Genomic DNA, 19,301 nt, shown 5'->3' with positions numbered 1-19,301 from the left:
GAAGACAGGCAGACAACTCAACATTTACTCTGCTTATCCTGGGGCAACCTGGCTGCCTGCCTAATCTCTGAGTCTCAGTTGTCTCCTCTAGACAGTGGGTGCAACTCTCTCTCTCTCTCTCTCTCTCTGAAGTTGTGTCCGAGCTAAGACAGAGAAGGTCCTCAATACGCCCTTCACCCAGCTCTATTTCACCTCCCCTTCCAATTTTGATTGTCACACATTCATTAGACATTAAGACTGCTTCTACACTTGAGCAAGGTTTGGCTTCTTCATACTCTGTTCTAGTCTATTCTGTGACTAGTTTGTGCCTGTAACATGTGGGACCCAATACCAGGCACTGTGGGGCAGGGTCTCAGGGAATGGGACCGAAGGCGGGGACGTCCATCTAAAGTGGGCAACGGCGGAAGGGCTGGGGAGAGGAGCTGGCTGTGAGAACCAGGCTTTAAGCTGGTAGGAACTCTCCTCCTCCAGCTGGTCTCCCTCTTGCTGGCCTCCTGCCAGGGCTAACAGGCACTTCTTGTCGCTTCCTGGTGCACAGCTTGCACCCTGCAGGGCACCCACCGCCGGTCCCACTCCTCCCCTCCCAGGGCGGGGAGCCCCTGCTCCCAGCTCACAGGCAGGCACACAGACAGATACAGAGCCCTGTGACCGGGCCCCCCTTTCCTGACCCCGGACCCCTCCATTCAGCAGACTGGGAGTCAGGCCCCCGGCACGGGGGGTGACACGGAAAAGGACACGGGTGCCCTCAGGGAGCTCACCAGCACCCCTGCCCTCGACTGTCTCTGATGTCGTCCTCCCGTGGGTAACATGGGACACACTTTTCAGAACATTATCATTTCTCTCTTCCAACTAAGAATCACTTCACTAGAACAGTCACACTAACATGCAAATCTCCCCTATCCCCACCCTGACCAAGGGAAAGGAGAAACAGAATTATAGATATATATGTATATATGTATGCATTTCTTTTGCACCCTCTATTTGCCAGGTATTTCACACACACAACAACAATCCCGCAAGGTCAAGGTGGAATTGTCCCCATTACGTAGATGAGGGGAAAATGGAAGCTCAGGCCGAGATGGAGCCGATCAGAACCAAGGCTGCGTGCTTGCAGGGTCCAGGCGCTTTCTGCAGGCCCGGCCTGCCTCTGGTCCCCTCCTTCATCGGGATTTTGTCCTCCCCCATATTTAGATCGCTGCCATCTTCTTGTTCGTGTGGTCCCAGAGGAGGCCAACCTCTCCCAGACCAGTGACAGCGGCGGCAGCAGCAACACTGTAGGCACCACCTCTGATTCTTTGATTAGTTTGTCTTAATTACACCCGGGCTGGAGCAGTTCCGGGACTGCTGCAAAGCCTGCAGGTTTGCTGTTCCATTTCCTTGCTCCTTCTCTGACTCCAGCTCCTTTGACTCCCCACCCCAATGCTGGCGAGCAGCCTACCTCCCTGCCATCCTTGGTTCTGCCTCCTTGCACAGCACGTTCAGGCCTGCAAAGGAGCCCTTCAAACCCTGGGCAGCTAAGCCAGTCCAGCTCGGTTCCAAAAAGAGGGCTCGAGTCTCTGCTGAGTGCTGGGCACTCCTCCGGGTGCCACGGATAGGCAGGAGGCAAAAGGAAAATGCAGGGGCCTGGCCCTTCAGAAGCTCAGGGTCAGAGGCTGGGACAGAAGGAGACAGGAACAGAAGCCGCCGGCACAGGGCAAGTGGTTAGGGCGCTGTAAGGAGTACTCAAGTATCGGAGCTGCCGGGAAGCTTGTCCTCCATTTTATAGATGGGGGAACATGGGCCCAATTATATGGAGGGATGTTACGTAATAACAACCAGCACTTCTAAAACCCTTACTAGGAGCTAAGTACTGTTCCTCGCGCCTTACCTCTATTAACCCCCTCAACAACACTGTGAGGTAGGCGCCATTGCCCTCCCCATTTTAAATATGAAGAAAATGAGGCATTGATTGGTTAGGCACCTTGTCCAAGTTCACACAGCTAGTGAGTGGCAACTTGTATTGAACTTAGGCAGCTGGGCCCTACTCGTTGTCTTCCTAATGTACTCCGTAATAGAGACAGAGTCTACCTGTGGAAGTAACAAGAAGGCTTCTTGAAGGAATTACTCATAGGCCTGGTTATAAAAACAGTGAACCTTGGTTATCCAGAATCAACTAAGGGGAAACCTTAATTAATCAGAGGCTTCAACTGAGAGTTCCCAAAAACCACAAAATACAAAGCAGTGAGTGAACAGAGCCCCATATTTCCCAAGAGTCAACCAAGGGGAACAAGCTTGATGGAAGGGATTTATTCAAGGAAGGAATAGCAGCTCAGTCTTCTTCCCCTTTTATGCCTGGCTTTCTATACATGCTGCCCCTAACCTGTCAGATCTTTAATATCCTCAGATGCCACTTCCTGAGGTAGAGAGACCGGCTCAGACACCTTAAAACGATGCCCAGGGAGGTGGATTGACATTTTTTAGAAAAGGAAATTCTAGTAAGGTTTTAATCAACCAAAGATTTCCATTTCCCAGAATCTCCTCCAACACACACATACTCACACACATACACACAGGCACTCAAGAGTCATCTCCAATTTTGCCACATGAGTTTCAGAATAAACAGTTACTAGTACGCAAGCTACTTACCAATCACTGCCAGATTATGTTCTGAGCCACAAGAGACCTATACAAAGAAAATAAGTTATATTAAAGAAAGAAAATGTACAGATATTTCAGCTTTTATATTTTATGATCACAGTTATTTTTTAATAACACTAACATCTATTTTGGGCACATTTTAGGAAGTAGAAAGTGGCGCCACATACAAAAGCTGGCTATAATTAAAACATACTCACAGCTACATTTTAAAAAGTGGTAAAAAATCAGATGAAATACACCAAGATGTATTTGTTTTTAGGCAGTGGGGCCATGAGTGATTTTTTTCAAAAATCCTGTCTTTCTAGTTTTAGTATTTTTCAGACTTTCTACAATGAGCACATATTACTATAAAAATAGAAATGTAGGCAGTACCAAGGACAGTTTTTTTTGAAAACTGGACTAAACAGACCATCACTCTCATCTGGACTGATAAGATAAGCAGAGAATTTGGTGGAAACAGACTCACCCAAGGACACAAACGTTTGACTTTTCTCATCTGCTCACCCTCCTTTTCACCTTCCAGTCACACAAACATCTGTAGCTCTCTGAGTGCAACAAGTTTGCTCACACCTCTGGGCCTCTGTGTTTGCTGCTCCTCTGCTTGGAATGATCTCTCCTCAACTGCCAACCTAGAACACTTCCACTCGTCCTTTAAAATCCCAGCGTCCGCTGAGTCTCCTTTGCCGTTGCTTCTGGGCAGATACAAGCACTCCTTTCATTGCACAACTTCTATGTACCCCCATTTGTAGCAATTATCTGGTCGCCTTTTACATTTTTTCCTGTCTCCTCACTGGACTGCATGTGTCTTGAGAACAGGACTAAGTCTCCTTCACCTCTGTACTACACAGCTGGATTGTACAAGGCCAGGGTCTCAGCTAACATCTGCCAAGTAAGAGAAGGAAAGAACAAAATACGGAAAAGAACAAACACCTCATATACAAAAGACAAGCATTTGGGGTTCTGAATCCAGTGTCCCCCCAGCGAGAGAACCTTTGTGCCTTTCAGTCTCTGCACATCCCTACTGCTACCAGGAGGAAGTGATTGGGAATATAAAAGCAGAAACAGTTCTCCAAGTACTAATTAAAAGGAACTCAAGACTCTGGAGAAGCATCCTGTGACCTTTATCAGGATGCTCACTTCAGCTCCTGGCATGAGGAAGTCTTCAGGTACTTAAGGAATGTTAACGCAGGAAGGGCCCTGAAGATCTTCTAGTTTGATCTTTCTACATTATGAAGAGAAAACTGAGGCTTGGGAAGAGGACAGAACTTGCCTTGGGTGCCAGAGCAAGCATATGTCAAAACTAAGACTAGCCCTGGCCAGTGTGGCTCAGTTGGTCGGGCATCCTCCGACAAACTGGAAGGTCACAGGGTTGATCCTTGGTCAGTGTATCTGCCTAGGTTGCGGGTTCAGTCCCCAGTCCAGGTGCATAAGAAAGGCAACCAATCAGTGTTTCTCACACTGATGTTTCTCTCCCTTTCTTTCCCCCTCCATCTCTCCAAAATCTATAAGCATGTCCTTGGGAGACGGTTGGAAAAAAAACCAAAACTAAGACTAGAACCGCTCTGACTCTCTTACAAGTTCCTCTCCTGATGCTGTAGCTTCTCACTCTTTCCCAGTGAAAACCGCTCAGAAGTGATATTCAAAGGTAATCGGCATAGGCCCCTGACAGCAGCAGGGCCAAAAGGCATTTGAGCACTGAAAGCCAAAGAACACATTGATAGGCGAGAAAGGGCAGCAAGACATCTGAGGCTTTTTTCCTTATAAAGTCTCTGCTTCCCAGATCCCAGCTTCTGCAGGGAAGAGGCCTCCCCATACTTAGGAGGACTTCCTGACAGTGTCTGGCAAAGAGGTACCTGTATGTTTTATCCTGGTAAAGATTTCCAGGTTGTCTAGTTTCCAAGGTCCTTTGAGACAGGCTCAGTATCTAATTTATCTGAGATGGTCCCACCATGACTTGCCCAGGGTCATACACAAGTTCATTATATGCTTCCCATTACACTGAGCTGGTTCCCTAGGTTCTGTCATAGGAAGATGTTCAGATTGAAAAACTGGAAAAAACTTAGATATATAACTTTATGGGAATACTTATGTAAATTATCATACAGCCATCTGATGAACTATCATACACACTAGGAAAATGATGTTTACAATAAAGGAAAATACTCATGATATCCTGTGAACTGAAATATTGCCTAAAAACTGTACTATGTACAATAATATGATCTCCACTCTGCAATGATACATGAATACGAACAAGACTGGAAGAGACACATCAAAATGTTGACAGTGACCGCCTCCCAACTAGGGACTAGACAGGCACTACAAGTGTGGTTTTTCCTTTTGCTTTTTCAGTGCCTTCTAATTCTTACACTATGTATTCTTATAATCAGAAAATAATCTATGAAAAATAAAAATAATGCCGTTTCTACCACAGAGGAAAAAAAAACCCTGCCTGCTATAAAACCTGATATGTTCCAAAGTAGCCGGGGGAAGAGACTTGGAGGAAATATAACTAAATTATAAGGGCAGCTTACGGTCTATTTTTTAAATATTCTTTAATGGTGGTGGTAACAGTAGCGGTGATGATGGCAGCGATAAAAGCAGGAATTAAAGCCCCATATACTGAGGACTCGTGCCAGGCGTCAGGCCAAGGCACTTTCTAAACATTATCACATCTTAATCATCACAATAGTCTTTTTCAGGTAGGTCTGACTTTGCTCATTTTGGAGATAAGAAACTGAGCTCACACGTATTAAATAACTTTCATAGCTAGCTAAAGTGGCAGTAGCAGAACTGCCTGATCTCCAAGCTCCTGTTCTGTACTGCTAGATCATGTTACTTTGTTTTTTTAAAAAAATAAAGTCATTTCATTTCACAAAATGCAGACGGAGAAAGGGTACAACCTGGGGCTGTGGACCGCAGAGCTGACCAACCTTGAGGAGCAGAGGCTTCCAGAAACAAGCCACTGACAAACGTCAGTATCAGGCAGCAGGTGCTGCTTTGAATTACCGAGCGAGACAGTGATGAATGGATTTTGTCAGGGCAACGCAGAGCTTGAAGCTCAGGGCTCCCCACCGCTTCTTGCTGTCTGCCCTGGCACAGAGGTCAGGAGCCTGAACACCACAGGCCACAAAATCCCAAGGCTGCACTCCTTCGCCAAGATTGTATCAACGACCATTTGCTTCGTCTTGCTCCTGTCAGCATCGACCTACCGCCCAGCTGCAGGCAGCTTTCTAGAAGACTCTGTTAACAATGGCAGTGTGCCCGGGAGAGAGAGATTCAAAGCCAGGAAGCCGGGTGAATCCTCGGTCCTCTGTTTCTCGGCTCTGAGACCTCTGGCCAGGTATTTATCCCCTCAGGCCTCAGTGTTCTCAGGTGTAAAAAACTACATAACAGTATCTGTCCCATCTGCCTCACAGAATTGCTAGACGACAAGTGAGACAGTAATCCATCTCCTCATAGCCATGCACCTCACCTTTCTTCCATATAAATCTGACTGTACCATGGCCCTATATGGAAGCCTTTGCAGGCTCCCAGCATTGGCTGGGTAGTCTAACCTATACAGTGTGGCTTACAAGGCCTTCAGGAGGAGACCCCTGTTTACCTCTCTGGCCTTGTTTCCTCCCTCAGCTACCCACGAACCCTCCACCCCAAATAACATATTTCCTTGGCTCCAGTCACACCACATTTCTCTAAGAACACTATGCAGTTTCAAGCTTGTATGCATGCTCTTCTTCTTGACTGGAATTCTTGTTCTCCCACTGCCCACATAGCTAAATCCTTCAAGATTGCTCAGATATCACCTCCTTGTAAAACTGTCCCTGATTGCTCGGGGCAGAGCCAGCTGCTCCACCCTGGCGAGTCCCACAGCATTCTGCACCAAGGCCCTTATCACACGTGAGATGTCTATTCCTGAACTGCACGTGAGTTAGGCGTTGCTGTCTCTCAGACACTCAGCCAAGTGCCTGCCCAGCAGCTGCTACCAAACAGCCCAAGGGCAGGGCATGAAGGGGAGCGGGGAGGGGGGAAATATAAAGATAAGGGGCCCAGAGAAGCTAGAGGACCCCGGTCACGGGGCCACGCCAGCCCAACTGGAGACTGGCACTGACATGTGGTGGGGGGGGGGGCAGGGAGGGAACAGCACCACAAGAATAGTGTAGAGATGACGAGCTAGAGAGCAGAATAGATTGCTCCAGGAACTCTAGCACAGCAAAGCACAGTAAACCGGCCACGGAGGTCAGCCCTGGGAGACAGAGTCCCACTCTAGAGAAAGTAGGTTCCAGCTTGCTGGATGGGGCCTTCAAGAGATGGGGGGCACGCCTCCCCAAGGGCGAGGGGTGGGACAGAAGTGGCTGTGGAAAGCCGTCCTGACTCCATGCTGCTCAAATGCGAGAGGGATCTCTGTTCAGGCATTTCAGCCTGAGAAGGCAGGGCTGCAGGAAACACTCTCCAAACCCCCAGCTACGAGAGGGACGAGATCTCCCAGCAACCCTCCTGCCAGGCTAGACTCTGTCAGTTCTTAGGAGGGGAGTTGCCCGGGACCCCCTGCGGGCTGCTCTCCACTAACTGCAGCGCGCTGGGGATGAGCGGGGCCAAGCGTTGACTGGTAGTAGGTGCCCTGTGAATACATGCTACATGCATTAATGAGTTAAAAGAATGAATAACTAAATGAATAGGCAAAAATTAGATGAACATGAAAATATTTGCCAAATGTTAAATGTGAGCACTTTAGTTCTCAGCAGTACACTTGCACCATTTCTAAAAACAGCTGACTGGCCCTTTTGAGTGCTTAGGACCAGGCACCTGGGCTAACTGCTTTGCCAGTTTTATCTCACTGAAACACATCTGAGAGACAGACTCTGTTACAACTGTTTTACAAATGAGGCGACTGGGGTTCAGAGAAGTAAGGTAACTTACCCAGTGTTTTACAGCTAAGGAAGATGCAGGATTCTGCGATCATTCCAATTCAACCTTTCTGTCCTCCCAACTGTTTATTAACTCTTCTTGTTTGCATGGTATAGGATGGAAATACACCATTCACCCAGTTCCTTACTTCCAGGAACCCTGTGACAATGATCAGGGATCTAAAGGGGAACAGTCTTGACTTACAAGGCCCAAACAGCATCATCCTGGGGCCAGAGGTGTCCTCTGGACCGATCAAGAAGCTGCTGCAGGGATTTTTCTTGGGGGAAAAGGCTGTTAAATGGCAACAAGGCTTTGTCCCCTACCGTCCCTGTGGAAGCAGTCACCTCACGGGGACCTCCGCCAGATTTTTCAACTCTGCGCATGGGGAAATCAAGGCGGGAAAACAGAGTGGGGAGGAGTATGAAGGGGATTCACGCGAAGAAGCACTGAGATGCCAAGAAGAGAAAGCGGGGTCAGGGACCGCCCTCACCTTCTGCAGAGCAGCTAAGTGACAGCCCAGAGACCACCTTGGAATGCGCGCGGGGGCCTGCTGATTGGTTCCTGCTGGTGCCAATGGGCCCAGAGCCCGTGGATGCTATGACAACAAGGCGCAAGTGCCGAGGCTCGTGACATGAAGGGGAGGGGGCGCCCATTCCCGAGGGCTCGGAGGAGGGATTCCAAGCCTGCGCTCCCGCCCGCCTCGCGGAGAGTGCTTGGCAGGCACAGCCCCCAGGAAGGAGAAGCGTGCTGCGAGCGGCTCCGGAATGGCAGTCTCCGTTGGAGTATACAGGGAAGGGAATGGGCGCCTGTGAGCAGCCTTTGCTGGAACTCCGCCCAAACCCAGTTGCCATGTGTGTGGAGCTCTGGGGAGATAACCAGAATTTCCAAACCTGTTATAAAAGCAAGGCTGGGAGGCTGGGCATGTTTCACAGGCAAAATGCAATCCTGCTAGCCAACGGAGTGCTACGCCTGGCTCAGAAATAGCCCCAAATGGAGTGCATGGTGGCAGCAGGGGGACAGCACTGTTACTTGCTTCTGGAAGCACTTGACCTTACAAAGATACCTCTAACTCCAAGTGTGAGGGCTTGAATTTCTTTCTGAAGCCTAGATGCCAAAGGAGGTTAAAAATAAATAAATAAATAAGACCTCCACACCCAGTGGCTCCATCTGTCCTCCACCTCAAAATCTTGGGTGAAGAACCCATTCTCCCTGTAAATCCAATTCCTTTTTTGCAAAACACATTATATACGTTAAAAAAATGAAGCTTAACCTAGATACTACCTTCTCAAATAGAGAGGTTGGGGTGGGGAGGAAGAGAGCTAAAATTTGGTAAGTGCCTGGGTGCCAGGCACACGACATCATAGAATTTTACTTTACCCGCATAACCTCATACCCTCAGCTACTCTGAGAAACAGGAATCTGTCTCTCTACTCAACAGGTCAGCAAACGCACTCAGGAGTTAAAGCACTGGTCCCAGGTCACACTTGGATATACACCCAGGGGGGCCTTGATCCAAAGCCTGTGGACTGAAGCACTACACACCCTGGCTTCCTCTCCTGATCCTGGTACCAGGCTGCCCTGGTCAGTAAGGCCCAAACTCTCAGCGACACGCAGATCTCTGGCTCTTTTATCTCCCTCCCTCTCTGTCTCCATCCCGTTCATTCTGTTTTCTCAAATCTGACTTGATTTCCAGCTGCTACCATCTTAGTTCCGTCCTTTTCACTCTAGCCCGATTCTTTTAAAAGACATTTAGGTGATGTCAAGCTTTCTTCTCTCGTCATGGCATGATCTCATCTTTAAAGCTACATTCTTAATTTGTCAAAGTCTCAGAGCCTCCTCACCTCCTACCGCACTCCCTGATTTCCTACATAAACCTACTAACCCAGCAACACAAGTCTCTTCTCAGTCCCTGGAAAATCTGTTTCCTCACCCTTGTACTTTGGCTCCATTCTCCCTTCTCTGTGCCATTCTAAACCTGACCAACTGACCAACCCTACAAGATCCAATTCAAAGCCCACTGCCTTGAGGAAGCCTCCCAGATTGCCGCAGCCCCAGGGAGATCTGCCTCATCTCAAATCCTGCCACCTGCCTTGGCCACAGTTTGCTGTCATCAAGTCTCCTTTGTGGCATTAGGAATTTGGGTACGGGTGTAGGACATGTCTCCCCGGTCACTGTGAGGCAGTACACAGGGCTCTTGTTATGGAACCAGGAGTCCTGGCCCTGTCACTTCCTGGTCATGTAACCTTGGGCAAACCTGTCTGCCTCTGTGGCCTCAGTTCCCTCATCTTTAAAAAAAAAAAAAAATTAATCTTTATTGTATTTTTTTTCCACTAGCATTTAGTCCCCTTACACTCCCCTCCTCCTAGCATATCTCATACATCCCAAAACCCTTTTGGGGCCTCCCCACCCTCCCCCCAAAAACCTACAAAATAAAACTCACTTTGAATTTAACCCTGTTCTACAGATACATTTCCAGAACATATAAAAGGAAACTATAAGCATTAGGACCTGGCATAGGTTCACTACAAATAGTTCATTTCTTTTTTCAACAGAGTTACTCTACAGGCAGATAAGGAGAGGGTTTCAGAAGTAGCTACTGAATTAGAATATAACATACACAATATACAGCAGATGTAATTAAACCTGCCAGGCACTCAGAGTGCTTGCTTTTCCCTCAGTGCCCTTCTAAGGTCATGCCTCTTTCCTAAGCTGCCACATTGGTACCACGTGCTCCTGCTCCCTGTGCCTGTGGCTGGACATCTGTCCCAAAGCGGGTTAATGCACGAACTGCTCACAGCCTGTGAAGTAATCTAATGTGAAAATTCTGCCTGAATGGTTGTAGGCAGTGAGTCCTCTAGTCTAGTTGGTAGCTAGAGCAGTAGCTGGAAGAAATAAACACAAGGAAGATGAAGATTAGAAGGAGCTACAGGGAGAAGAATCAGAAGCAGCAAGAATAGTTAAAGTAGGGATGAGTAGCTAAGTCACTAGAATGTGAGAGTTCTAGGGCATAAGGTCTCCGGGGTGGCCAAGCTGCCGCCCGCCGGCTGCATGCAGCCCAGAATGGCTATGAATGCGGCCCAAGACAGAATCGTAAATTTACTTAAAACATTTTAAGACTTTTTTTTTTTTTTTTTGGTAATTACATGTGGCAATGTATTTAATGTGTGACCCAAGACAACTCTTCTTCCGGCGCGGCTCATTGATGCCAAAAGGTTGGACACCCCTTCACTCTATGTTTCAGTTGCCTTCTGTTCTAAATGACCTTCCAGTTCTTCTTTTATGAGGCATTTGTTTCACCTATTTTCCTTACTTACTCCCATCCTTCAATACGAAAGTAACCTGATCCTTGCAGACTAAAAGTGTCTAATGCAACAATGCATTTGGACTTCAGTCAAAACACACCACTAAGTTACTTATACCCTTGAGAACAGGTTGGGACCATGTAAGCTGAACAACCAAACTCAAAGAAAGGCAATTAATAGATTCAGACCAGCCAAACATACTATATAGTATGTTTATCAAAAAAATTTAACAGTTGACTTAATAGCCCAGAAAGGCTGAAATTAAAAAAAGACTGCCAATACAAAGTACTGGTAAGGATGTGGAACAAATGGAACTCTCTTACATAGCGGGCAGGAATGTAAATTCAACAAATGCTTTGAAAAACTGTCAGTATCTGCTAAAGGTAAAAAAAAAAAAAATATATATATATATATATATATGCATGCGCCGGGGACCCACATACTCACAAGAAATCATTACTTACTTCCATCAAAAGACATGTACAAGAATGTTCATAGCAGCCACATTTATAATAAAAACATAAAATTACCCAAATATTCATCATCAGTAGAATGCATAAAAGGTGGTATATTTAGAAAACATAACAATGGGGAAAACCTACAGCTATTCACAACATGGATAAATCTTCAAGAATAACAGTATACAAAAGAAACCAGGCACAGAAGAATAAATATTGTATGCCTCTACTTACATGAAGCTCAAAAGTAAGCAAAACTTATTTTAAATAAGTAACTGTTCTGAAGTGGTGAAAAGAATTAACGCTGGTAACTTTTAAATATGGTACTTTGACTAAAAACTTCTGTTTAAAAACAAGAAGAGCTGCAAAAAAACCTCTTTAACTCTACTTAATGGATTTTTGAAAATCATAGTAATATATATGTATCAATTCTAAAGGTATTTAGTATGTATTATAGAAATCAGCAAATGAGGAAATACATTAATGTTGTTGGGAGCCAGGGTTTTCACTGTTGATGAAGGAAACAGATATGAGGGATGGCAAAAAGGAACCCTGTGGACACTGGATCAAGAATAGAGGTATCAGGATGACCTCACAGCTTTACACACATGCGCGCATGCGCACACACACACATCAAATTAAACCAATAAGAAATCATTACTTACTAGAAGAAATAATATTCCAGAATCAATGCGTTTACTCGGTACATGGATCTTGGCTTTTAAATGCTATTTAAAAGGAATCAGAGCTCCTTGGAGAAATGGCTGGTTCTAGGGTTGGGATGCGGAATGGACAATTTGAGCCTGGAACATTTATTTGTGCCAGGAAATAAGAAAGCGATCTAAGAATGACAGGGACACGTTAAAAGGATACAGGAACCAGCTCGAAGGGTTTCCCACGGGCTAAATCAGGAAGAATTTGAGCATGAAAATGAATAATGACAGTAGAAGATTATAACTCAATGAATAAAATAAAAATTCATGAGTACACACTGAATAATAAATAGAGGAGCAGAAGAAGCTCTTCCTTATAGTATGATGTCAAGAATAACAAATGTAAAAGGAAAAATTGGACAAAAAATAATTTAGCAATAGTAATAGTTAATTCGGGAAAGAATTATTAATGAATGGTAGAACTACTGGGCAAAAGTCTGAAAGGGACAAAGATATTTACATAGTCTCAAAGTATCTCTTCACAGATTACTCCTTAATTACAGAGGAGAAATGGTGACTTAATAGCAAAGAAAGGAGACAACATTATCTTACCCAATGATCTAAATTAGCATCACTAATAAAGGGATAAACTGGCATGAGGTGCCTCTTCATGCCATACATTAAAGACACAGCATCACTTATTGAGTACTCCTGCCAAAAGTGCCTAAGTGAAACCTAATCATGAGGGAAAATCAGATAAAGCCAAATTGAGGGCCATTATACAAAACAACTGTCCTGTACTCTTAAAAAATATCAATGTCATAAAAGATTTAAAAAAGCTATTCCAGATTAAAGGAAGGAAAAAGACATGACAACTAAATGCGATATATGATCCTGGACTGGATATGGATCAGAGTGAAAAACTTCCATAAAAGACATCGTTGAGACAACTAGAGAAATATGAAGATGCTCTGTAGATCAAATAACAGTATTCTATCAATGTTAAATTTTCAGGAGAGAGAGAGAGAGAAGACACAAATGTGGCAAAATGTTAATATACGCTGTGCTTATGTGAAGGATTTGAAGAGTTCTTTATATTATTCTTGTAACTCTTCCATAAATTTGAAGTTATTTCAAAATAAACAAAACATTTTAAAACAAACACAACAAATCTAAGGTGGGAGTGTAGAACAGTGGTTATCTTTGGGTGGGGATATTGGAGAAGAGGCATGGGGGAGGCTTGCTAGGGTGCCGAATGTGGGTGATTTATACAGCTGTGTACAAGTGTAAAATTCCCCAAGTCCGGTCCAAAGTCTGACATTTGTTAAGTCATTTGATCTGGAGCATGAGCCCTGCACATTCTTTTCTGAGCCTTCATTGTAAAACGGGTTCAATACACTTGCCTCACAGGATTGTGAAGAGTCAATGAGATCCAGTCTGCCAAAGAACCCAACCCAGCTCCTAACAAGAGCTCAATGCTACTTTTATCTCCCTTGATATCCCCACTCCTTTTATGTTACAAGGCCTCCGAAAAAATGTCTTCATATGTGATCAATATCAAGGTAATTTTCATTGTTGTGGTTTTAAATACTGGGTCTCGCTTCATAAAGCCTCCCCTGCAATGAGGCTATTTCAGATTTTAGCAGGCTCCACAGCTGCCCGGCGCCGCGCAAACAACTGGTGCGCCCGTGCAGCAAGTCTTGCGTATACGCCCAGCTCACATGCAATGCACTGAGTGCAGCTAAGCGGGCAGGGATGTACGGGTGGCTCAGCCTTGAGGTCAGAAGGCTGAACATAATCTCAAAATATTAAAATTTATGGGCTGCACGGGATAATCTGTCACTCAAACCAACGTTCCTCAAGAAACCCACAGGCTCACAGAAAAAGAACTAAATCTCTTCCTCAGCCTTTGCCACCCTGAGTCCGTCAGACAAATGGCGAGTCTTATTCTGGCCTTATCTCTTGCCTGGAATTCTGCGGCAGCTTCCTTGGTGTCCCTCTCCTTCCCTGCCTCTCCCTGCTCTGCCAAAATCCTCTAAGGAACACGTGGATTATTTTGCTCCCCGTCGCCCAAGCCCAAATTCCATCATCCCGTATTGAAGATCCTCTATGGGCAGGACCTGGTGCGGTTCTCTAGCTTCTTCCCCCAGTGGAATTATCCAGAACTCGCCCTCCAGCCTCATCAGACCCCGTGCACAGCATCCCACTGCCCCACTTTCCAGGCCTGGCTCATGCTGTCCCCACAGTTCAGGGAAAATTTCACTGCTCATCTTGAGGAGGAGGGAGAGAGGAGAAGGAAAAGAGCTGCTAACATTTATTAACTACTAAATCCCATCCTAGTACTTTACGTGAATTAACTCATTATATCTTCATTTGATAGATTAACTGAGGAATAGAGTGGTTAAATACCTAGACTAACAGCACATAGCTAATAAGTGGCCAGACCACTTCAGAAGTAATTGCTCCCTCCTTTGGGCCCTACTATAGAAATAGCATTTATTCCACTTACTAAGTGGTTCACATGTCTGTCTCTTCCCAGGTTATATAAATTATAACTTTCATAAGTATGAAGACTACATCTCATTAAACTCTTTCCTCAGGGTACTGCACAGAGTCCTGCACATAGTAGGTCCTAATCAGATGTTTGTTGAAGTCACTCATCCGTGTACTTCACACAGCTCTTGGCTCAGAGTCCAACATAGAGTAGGTACTAAGGATATGTTACTTGAATGACACTGGATTTATCTACAAATTTCCTCCACTCCTTTCCAGGATCTTATAAATGCTCTGAGCTCTGTAAGGAGTAGTTGAATTCGGAGACTATCTGATCCTTCAAATGTTTGGAATGTGAGTCAGCAGATAAACAGAATGGCCTCCCTGGATGTGACACAGAGATTCCACAAGGCCTGAGGAAGAGCGCAGGGTGATGCTCAGGGTGCCTTTGCTGCAGCGAAGAGCTTGGCTGGGCCATTTCCAGGACAGGACAGGAGCCCCTGAACACAGCTTCTCACCCAAAGGTCCTCTGGTACCTCATGGCCCCTCAATTTGGCTTTTTTAAATAGACCAAAACAAAACAAAATCTAGAGTGCCAGTTTCAAAGCTTTATTCTTTTTGCGATTAAAAAGTCAAGAATGCAGATGTGACAGAGAGATCGAAGCTTATCATAACAAGTATGTGCAGTGTAACAATGAACAGAGCACCAAGAACGATGACCGTATCTGTGGCAGCTGACTGGTGGGCCGCGTGCCCCCGCCTGACAGACTTCCTTCCCGGGGGACAGCCCCATGCGTCAGCGGTCTAACAAGCACCGCTGTCCTGGCCCAGCGGCAGCTTGCCAGAATCCCGCTGCCTTCCGCCCAGTCCCCAGCTGAGCGATCACCTTCTTGATGTACTGATGTGACTCTGGAACTTTTCTGGTTCAAGACTAAGTTATGGATTATCATGTTCTGTTCTGGGCTACACACACAAAATAGATTTTAAATACAGCTTATTCTCTTTTTCAGATTATAAAAATCATATATAGTTATTATAAAACAATAATAAGGAAAATTCAAACCCCACTCACCACCCACATGGTACATAGTTCCTTCCAATTTTCTCCCTGTCAATATTTACCTGTGTGTGAATAAAATATATATAATTTCAGACACCTAGTTCATGCTATATATGAGTCATGCTGTATATTCCATTTTATATCATGACTTTTGTATTTAACATAATGTTATATTTCCTGTGCCATTATGTTCATTAAAAATGTGATTTTTAGCTTATGCTCTATAGCATCATAGGAATATGCCTTAACTTCATTATTTCCTTACTGTTGCATTCCTAGATTGCTTTCAATATTTTGCTATTATAAACTGCACTGTGATGAGCTTTTTTTAAATCCTCACCCAAGGACATGTTCATTGATTTTAGGGAGGGAGGAAAGGAGTGAAGGAGGGACACATCGACTGGTTGCCTCCCATATTTAACCCGACTGGGGACCAAAGCCACAACCTAGGCAGGTGCCCTGACCAGGAATTGAACCCGCAACCTTTTGATTTAGGGGACAGTGCTCCAACCAACTGAGCCAAACTTTCCAGGGTGCATTGTGGTGAACGTTTTTGAGAAAATATTTTCCTACATCTCCAATTATATCCTTAGGATAAATTTTCCAAAGTAAAATTATTGCATAGAGGACTATGAAGCTCTTTAAGGCACTTGTACAATTCAGACAGTGCATTTTATTCGGGTCATTGACAAAACAGATCACATCCAGAAGAAAAAGAACAAAATGGGGACAGGATAATGATACTGAAATAGTAACATTAGCTAACATATATTGGGTGTGTATACAATGTGATAGGAAGGTGCTTAAGAGTTTTGCATGTATTGGTTCATTTAATCTGTGAATTAATCCTATAGGACATACATACATAGATTTGTATATACCTTGAAACTAAGGTTCAAAGAAGTTGTCTTGTCCAGTATCACCGTTAGTAGATAGCATAGCTGATTTTAAACCCAGTTATATATGATTCCAGTAAGTACTTAATGCCATGGTATAATACATTATGTAAAAAGTAGAGGGAAAAATGAGCATTCCACTATAAAGAGAAAATCTGGATAGTACACAGGCCACAGGAAGAAGGGGAATCATCAGGTTGCAGAATGAAATGGCATATGGTTTGATAGATAGAAATGTATAAAATGTCAAATTTCAGCTTAATAATAGGAAAGCCATCATAAAAACGAGTTTACCAAAAACATAAGGGCTGTCTCCAGGTGAGCCTAATCTAACTACTCTAGGAACTCTTTAGAAGCAGAGAGTTTTCTCTGGCTGCTGGCAGGAGAATTCAGAAAGAAGAATCATCACTGGCTTTGAAGATGAAGGGGCCGTGTTCAAGGACTGGAGAGCATCATCTAATTTTTGCGACCTTGAGCCAACCACCAGCAAGAAAATGGGATGGCAGTCCTTTAACCACAAGGAACTGAAATATGCCAACAAGGTGAACGAGCTTGGAAGTAGAGTCTTCCCTAGAGTCACTGATGAGAACCCAGCCCAGCGTACTTTTGACTTTGTGAATCCTAAGCAGAAAACCCATTTGAGCCCATGCAAACTTTTGAGCTACAGGACTATGAGCTAATGTTTTAAGAATAATGTTTTAAGCCCCTAAGGTTGTGCTAACTTGTGCAGCAAGAGAAAATTAATACATGCTGCTTAAAACACCTTGGGGTATCAATATCCTGAAATAAAAGACTGTGGGCCTTTATTCATATTTCTAATGATAATGATGTTTAATAACTTTAAAGAACCTGTTCATCTTGGATGTTCAATAAAAGCAATTGTGATCATGCCAAAAAAAAAAAATCTAATACAATGGGTAAATGGATAAACAAATTGTGGCACAACATATAATGGAATATTATTCATCAATAAAAAGGACTAATCTACTGATATGTACAACATGGATGAATCTCGAAAACAGTGTGCTGAATGAAAGAAGCCAGACACAAAAAAAAGTACATAGTGTATGATTTCATTAATGTGAAACTCTAGGCAAAACAAATCTGATTTTTACTGACAGAAAACAGAATGACAAATCTGATTTTACAGAGATAGAAAGGCTGGAGTTGGGGTAAGTCGGGTGACTGGTCCCATCCCCTGCCTGTCTGGCTGTTCCGCCACCACCTGTACCCTCAGCCCAGCGCCGGAACTGGGAAGGCCCCCTCACAAAACACATCACTGCACACTCATTTCTTCCCCCGCCACTCCAACAGGACCGAGGGTCCCATTAGCCTCCAATGTGTGTAAACATTCCTTCAAAAGCATCTCTGTCAAAATCCTTAAAACATACATTCCAAAAGGAAGTAACCAAGTTTTCAAAAAGCTATGTTACACAGATTTCTCTTTTCAAGTTCTTTTTAACGTTATGTTCCAGTTATAGGGGGACATACTGGGAGGATTGAGTAGTCACAGTAATTTAATACTCCTTTAAAAATAGTATTTTAAATCAGTGATAACCCGCAATGGTGACTGAGGAACTCAGGAATCTGGCCCTGCCTTCAAAACAGAGGTCAAATATTTTGGAATAAAATTATTTGTCCTAGCAGCTCTAATGTGAAGCTATAAACAAAAGCTGCCACCTTCTGCCGCATGCGGAAGGCTACTTGGCAGGGGGTAACGGGCATGAGCTTCGCAATCACAGACTGTCAGGAAGCTACCACAACAGCCCAGGGGGCAGGCAGGTTTCACTTCTGGTTCTATCACCTATTAGTTTTGTTAACTTGGCCAAGTTACTAAGACTTTCCAGATCTCAATTTCCTATCTGCAGAGCTGGAATTATAGCAATAACTTCACAGGACTATCATGAGGATTGAATTAATTACCTACATTTTGTATCTTGGACAAAGTAGACACTTACATGCTAGTTCACCTGCGCCTTTGTCCACTGGCCCGCCGACGGCCCTGAGAAACAGAAGGGGAGGTGGAAATTATTGAGAGGTGGGGAGGGGATCCTCTTCCCCCCATACCTCTTTTATCTTTCATTTTTAAAAAATTAGGAAAGAAAAGCACTCTTCCAAAATTCATTTCTAAATTTGATTCACTCTAAATGCGTGAGCAATGATAATTTTATGGGTAAAAAAAAATTTTTATATTCATCAACTAATAATGACTTTAGACCTCTAAAAGGGCACTTCAAAAGCACTGTATGTACTTCTGTATTAATCAAAATGTTGGTGCTATCCTTCAAAAAATGGCATTTTTCCCTTTTACGGTTTCAAAATTTCCACTTATAATAATATATTCCAAACTTATTGAGCGCTATGTGCAAAGTACTATGCTGAGAGTCTTTATCCTGAATACACACAAAACATCAATCTTAGCACTGCTATCACCTGGAATATGTTTTTAAATCTGACCATTCTTTCCCAGAGTCTATAGTTATAGCAGCAAAAATCATCCCAACTTTCCCATTTTATATATGCTAATATCTTCCACTGCATTTATTATTAAACTAAAATGTACTATTTACTTCCTAACAACCTTTACAGTTTATTGAATCAATGTTTCAGTGACCCTACCTGGAGGGACTGTCAGGGAAATGCAACACACTTCTGACCATTCTAACTGTTTTATCAACAAAACCATTCCTACAAACACGAACCGCTGTTGTGACTATGTCTATTAAAACCACTAGGTGTTCATCCCAAGTATACCAGGTATGTACGGGGCACATGCTGCTGAGACTGCACTCAGGAAATATCAAGCAGCACGGATGGTACATCAGAGATTCAAAGATAAATAAGGCGCACTTGAGGGCTTCATTCAGCTGGACGGTAAAAGGTGACCAAAAGTTCGC

The 19,301-nt window shown here is 44.1% G+C and overlaps 1 protein-coding gene across 1 annotated transcript in view; it reads right to left on the bottom strand.

Moving 5' to 3' along the window:
- Positions 1 to 19,301, bottom strand: part of SERGEF (secretion regulating guanine nucleotide exchange factor) — a 180,269-nt gene that overhangs the window by 58,067 nt on the left and 102,901 nt on the right. Inside the window, exon 10 of the mRNA XM_054586024.1 lies at positions 2,626 to 2,662. Coding sequence (XP_054441999.1) covers positions 2,626 to 2,662 — 37 coding nt within the window. The remainder of the gene's footprint in view (positions 1 to 2,625; positions 2,663 to 19,301) is intronic.

Source organism: Pteronotus mesoamericanus, unplaced genomic scaffold, assembly GCF_021234165.1.
Source record: "Pteronotus mesoamericanus isolate MK-2021 breed Mesoamerican mustached bat unplaced genomic scaffold, CSHL_Meso_final contig_90, whole genome shotgun sequence".
Taxonomy (NCBI): domain Eukaryota; kingdom Metazoa; phylum Chordata; class Mammalia; order Chiroptera; family Mormoopidae; genus Pteronotus; species Pteronotus mesoamericanus.
The sequence above is the reverse complement of the archived record's forward strand: the minus strand, read 5'-3'. Positions and strand labels throughout refer to the sequence as shown.